This window comes from Lethenteron reissneri, chromosome 51, assembly GCF_015708825.2.
Source record: "Lethenteron reissneri isolate LAM-NWPU_2019-01 chromosome 51, ASM1570882v1, whole genome shotgun sequence".
In the NCBI taxonomy this organism is placed as follows: domain Eukaryota; kingdom Metazoa; phylum Chordata; class Hyperoartia; order Petromyzontiformes; family Petromyzontidae; genus Lethenteron; species Lethenteron reissneri.
In genome coordinates this window covers 6,238,060-6,244,059 of record NC_083829.1, presented here as the reverse complement: position 1 = coordinate 6,244,059, position 6,000 = coordinate 6,238,060, and the positions used below count along the sequence as shown (strand labels likewise).

The 6,000-nt window shown below is 52.2% G+C and overlaps 1 protein-coding gene across 10 annotated transcripts in view; it reads right to left on the bottom strand.

The window, feature by feature from the left end:
* Nucleotides 1-739: 739 nt before the first annotated feature.
* The window catches only part of LOC133355420 (uncharacterized PE-PGRS family protein PE_PGRS46-like), a 30,370-nt gene continuing 25,109 nt past the window's right edge, over nucleotides 740-6,000 (bottom strand). For all 10 annotated transcript variants that reach the window (XM_061572710.1, XM_061572711.1, XM_061572707.1 and 7 more), the window contains one exon: nucleotides 740-5,402. In XM_061572710.1, the coding sequence (XP_061428694.1) occupies nucleotides 2,811-5,402 (2,592 nt within the window). In that variant the 3' untranslated portion in view covers nucleotides 740-2,810. The remainder of the gene's footprint in view (nucleotides 5,403-6,000) is intronic.

Below are 6,000 nucleotides of genomic sequence, written 5' to 3'. Positions count from 1 at the left end.
TCAATATCATCGCCGCCACCACCACCACCATTAACATCATAATCTGAAGTCTTGTGAGACTAATCAGCTCAGTACAACACGCTTAACATCAACGTATCGTCATCGCGAATATCAAAGCATCATCATAACTATGATTCTTCCCGATACAAGCTCCGTGTCAAGACCGCGAATAGTGGAAGACTTCGAGTTTATAATTATCATTATTATCATAATATTGTGATTATGCGTGCTCAGAATAGAATCAGCATATTGGTGAATGCTTGTGGAATCCGATGAGCTATGAAGCGCTTTTTCCACAGATGTCCGGCAGGGGCACGGGGTCAGAACGTCACCCAGGTAAGCCTCACCGAGACCCACGACTCGTTTCAGGAAGGTCATGACAATTTCTTTTGCAGTGGGGGGGGGGGGGGTAGGCGATGATTGCTGCTGCTACTGCTGCATAATCCCAAATCGCGTGGTTTCATTTTTTCTAAATCTGCGACCAGTGACGGCTGGCAACACAAATGAAACAACCCCAAGCTACGGGAGAAATTTCGATTTAAAGCTTCTTTCGTGACTGCAGGGATTCATCTTCTTGGTTCTTTCGGTAAAGTCACGTAGAAGGGAAAAAATAAAAAAATAAAACATAATCAAATAATTCTCACGACGTTTCGGCCACAACGCAAGCAGCCGTCCTCAGGTGAAGAACAGGTCTGTCGGAAAGACAGCTGCCTTTCTGTTCTTCACCTGAGGACGGCTGCTTGCGTTGTGGCCGAAACGTCGTGAGAATTATTTTATTATGTTTTATTTTTATTATTTTATTATTTCCCTTCTACGTAACTCTACGGGAGAAACTTAAGCAGCATGGAGCGGCGTGGCGACCGCACGTCAAGCCCGTCGTCGGCATTCCCAAACCCAAATATCGCCACCGTTCCTGGAGGCTCGGCAGCAAATGTTCAACGAGCCTCAACTGCTGTCGGCGAGAACCACAGAGAGACCGTAAAAACCCAAATCGAGAGTTCTGCTTGCTCAGCCGCTCTGGATCGTACCGTGCCGGCCTGCGAAGCCTGCAGTAGACCGAAGGAGCAAAGCAATATTTCAGATCAGCTTTTGAAGACACAGAATGGATGAGGTTATATCGCAATAATAATAATGGTGCGTGACGTCATTTATGGACGGCCCCTTATGTACAGATAAGAAACAATATGAACCCTTACATTGTGTGATCGGCTACTGTCACAATCTCTAAGTGTGATGGTGCGTTCAGGATATCCATTTGCACGAATCGATGCGAACATTACACTGGTCAACAACAAAAAAAAAAATTTTTTCTGGCCTGGACTTTTGCAGCTGTTTTAGACTCATTTCAGGGTGCCGATTCCAAATCTGATCTCAGATTTGCTCTATCACATCTCACTTTCATGTTATCGGCATACCCCATTTTCATTGATTTTACCCGAAATTAACTCTGTCACTTATGATTGCAAGTTGTTGCGAGTCAGTGACTGCTTTAGTGTTAAAATATGGTGCTGTATTTTTAGGATAGTGTGTTTATAATATCATTTAATGTAGATATCCACATTTATTTAATAGTTTTCTTCTGCCGTTTTTATTGAAAATGCAATATTTGATATCTCAAAAACCTGATGTGATAGACAAAAACTGATGCCAGCTTTGGAATCAGCACCCCAAAATTACCTTAACACCGTTGGAATACCTTATGCCAGATAAAGTGTGTTGACCAGTGCAATAATAATACGTACAGTATATTGCATTTGGATGGCACTTGCGTCAACGCTTCAAACATTGGAAGGGCACCCCCAGTGGCAGCTGTCCCTGTGCAGCACAGGGAGGGTGACTCAGCTACAAAAGAGGGGGGGGGGTAGGAGTCTGCCGGTGGTACGGAGCGGACGATCGCTCCACGTGACCCCAATCGCATCGCGTACACTTCTGCGCTTGCGGCGATGCAAGTAGCCAGCCGGTGCTAACGGCGTTTTAAACGGCAGCGTGCCGGCGTCTGATTGGATACGTGAACATAATATTTTTGTAACTTCTCGATGGAGAGAATACTAAACGTGTACGTTTCGAGTGTATCGATGTCCCGACGGCGCTCTTGAGCGGCGAAGAGACGACTCTGACTCATCTTCTTGATTCTTTCGGTAAAGTCACGTAGAAGGGAAATAATAAAATAATAAAAATAAAACATAATTAAATATTATGCAGGGATTCATCTTCTTGGTTCTTTCGGTAAAGTCATCACGTAGAATGGAAATAATAAAATAATAAAAATAAAACATAATAAAATATTATGCAGGGATTCATCTTCTTGGTTGTTTCGGTAAAGTCACGTAGAAGGGAAATAATAAAATAATAAAAATAAAACATAATAAAATACAATACAAAGACGCTGTCTTTCCCACAGACCTGTTCTTCACCTGAGGACGGCCGCTTGCGTTGTGGCCGAAACGTCATGAGAATTGTATTTTATTATGTTTTTATTATTTCCCTTCTACGTGACTTTACCGAAAGAACCAAGAAGATGACTCCCTGCAGTCACGAAAGCTTTAAATCGAAATTTAATCTAAGTTGTCTTGTGGTTTTTTTCTTCTTCTAGATTTGAAGTTTTCGTGACTGCAAGGGTCCCATACTCTTTGTTTTTTTACGGTAAAGTCACGTGGGTGAAAAAATAAAAAAATAAATTAAATCACGACGTTTCGGAAGCTTGTGTTGCCTCCGAAACGTCGTGATTTTATTTATTTTCTAATTATTTTTTTACCTACGTGACTTCACCGAAAGAATCAAGAAGATGAACTCCCCCAAGCCCCGAGCCGTCATTTCCGACCGACGGCCAACGGTCCGATCGTCGCCACTCCGGCCGGGCGCGCGGGAGCGGCCGCCCCTCCACCGGGGCTCATCGGAGGGGTCGGCCCGCAGCTGACAAACGCCGACGACGATGATGATGATGTTGTTGTGTCATCTTCGTCGTCGTCAGATGCCGGGCCGCTGGCGTGAGACTGGGGAGCGGTGCTGAAGGCCTCCGACTCTTCCCGGCTGCCCTCTTCCTCCTCCTCGTTGAGTTTGTCGTGGGTGATGTGGACGCTGTGGTCGTGGATGGAGGAGGTGGTGGCTGTTGCGATGAGGTGGTTGGAGGGCGGGCAAGGGATTTGGTGAGAGATGGCGCTGCCAACACCACCACCTACAACGTCGCTCATCTCACCCACAGCATCACTCACGCCACACACACCATCACCTCGACCATCACCTCCACCATCACTCACACCATCCACACCATCACCTACACTGTCACTCAACCCACCCAGAGCATCACTCACGCCACACACACCATCACCTCCACCATCACCTCGACCATCACTCACACCACCCACACCATCACCTCCACCTACACCATCACTCACACCGCCTATAGCGTCACTCGTATCGCCGACACCACCTCCAGCATTGCTCAAACCGTGCACACCATCAACACCAACCCCTACAACAACCTTTACACCAACCCCCCCACTAACACTGATACGCCGAACGGTCACACCTGCTCCTTGAACACCTCCACCTCGACCAATATCACTCACACCCATCCTGCCAACACCACCGCCACCACGACCAGCACCGCCACCAACACCACCACCACCACCACCACCACCACGGCCAGCACCACGACCAACACCACCACCAACACCACCACCAGCACCACCACGACCAGTACCACCACCAACACCTCCACCACGACCAGCATCACCACCACCAACACCAACACCACCACCACGACCAGCACCACCAACACCACCACCACCACCAACACCACCACCACCAACACCACCACCACCACCAACACCACCACCACCAACACCACCACCACGACCAGCACCACCTATACCACCACCACCAACACCACCACCACCAACACCACCACCACCACCACCACGACCAGCACCACCAACACCACCACCACCACCAACACCACCACCACGACCAGCACCACCACCACCACCAACACCACCACCACCAACACCACCACCACCACGACCAGTACCACCACCAACACCACCACCAACACCACCACCACCACCACGACCAGCACCACCAACACCATCACCACCAACACCACCACCACCACCAACACCACGACCAGCACCACCTATACCACCACCACCAACACCACGACCAGCACCACCAACACCACCACCACCAACACCACCACCACCAACACCACCACCACCAACACCACCACCACGACCAGCACCACCTATACCACCACCACCAACACCACCACCACCAACACCACCACCACGACCAGCACCACCAACACCACCACCACCACCACCAGCACCACCAACACCACCACCAGCACCGCCACCAACACCACCACCAACACCACGGCCAGCATCACCACCACCACCAACACCACCACCACCAGCACCACCACCAGCACCGCCACCAACACCACCACCAACACCACCACCACCAGCACCACCACCAGCACTGCCACCAACACCACCTCCCACACCTCCTCTCCCACCAACCACATCTCTAACACCTCTCCCACCACCACCTGCAGCTCCTCCACAACCACCTTCTACACCCACGCCTGGCCCACCACCATCTCGGACACCTCTTGCACCACCTCCACCGCAACTCCAACCATAGCCACCACCTACGCCTTTCCCATTAACCACATCTCCAACACCTCTCTCACCACCACCACCACCACCACCCCAACGACCACCACCTTTAGAACCAACCACATCTCTATTAATTCTTCCACCACCACAACTCCAACCACCACCAGCACTACCAGCTACTCCTGTCCCACCAACACTTCCATCCCTGCTTGCACCACCACGAACACCACCACCCATGCCTTTCCCACCCACCACGTCTTTAACATTTCTTGCACCACCACCACAGCTCCAACTACCACCCACACCACCACCACCACCACCACAACTCCAACCACCACCAGCACTACCAGCTACTCCTGTCCCACCAACACTTCCATCCCTGCTTGCACCACCACCACGAACACCACCACCCATGCCTTTCTCACCCACAACGTCTTTAACATTTCTTGCACCACCACCACCACCACCACAACTCCAACCACGGGCAGCCCCACAGGAAGCCCTCGCTACTCCTGGGGCCAGACCCGTAGGAGCCGGGCCCCCCGGTGAAGCCGTATTCTGGGCCCCACGTGACCGGTGCCCCCCGTTTGTCTCCGCGGGGGGCGGCGTGAGCGAGCCGTCCTCCGAGCCGCCGTCGTGGCCGGCGAGCGCTGGGCCCGGCCGCTCCTCGTCGTTGGGGCCGTCGAGCCGCGGACAGAAGCTGAGCGACGCCGAGTTGACGCAGAACCTCCTGCGGCTGGGCCGGGGGCCGTCCTCAAAGAGGTGGCCCAGGTGGGAGCCGCACTGTGGGGGGAGTGGTGGGGGGGGGGACACCACACGGAGAGGGAGAGAGGCGTGTGTGGGGAGAGAGGGGGACACACAGGGAGAGAGGGGGGAGAGACAGGGAGAGAGGCGTGTGTGGGGAGAGAGGGGGGCACACACGGGGAGAGAGAGGGAGTGATGAGGTAAGATGCATGGGGAATGGGGAAATACAGAGAGAGACAAGAAGATGTATGTATGTTAAGCTTCTTTCGCACCGTACGTAGGCAACCATGCTAATCGGAAGTAGGCATGTGGTGAGAGACAGAGAAGGCTACACAGGGGGGAGAGAGGGGAAGAGACATGGGGAGAGATGGGGTAAGATGCACGGGGAAGACACACAGACAGAAAAGGAGGTAGGCATGTGTGGGGAGAGAGGGATACGCAGGGAGAGCGATAGGGGAGAGACGTGGGGAGAGACAAGGAGATGTGTGTGGGGAGAGAGAGAGTGATACGCAGGGAAAGCGATAGGGGAGAGACGGGGGGTAAGAGTCACGGGGAGACAGACAGATGGAGAGAGGCATATGGGGAGAGAGATCCCCAGGGGGAGAGACACAGAGAGAGAGGAGAGACACTGGGCGAG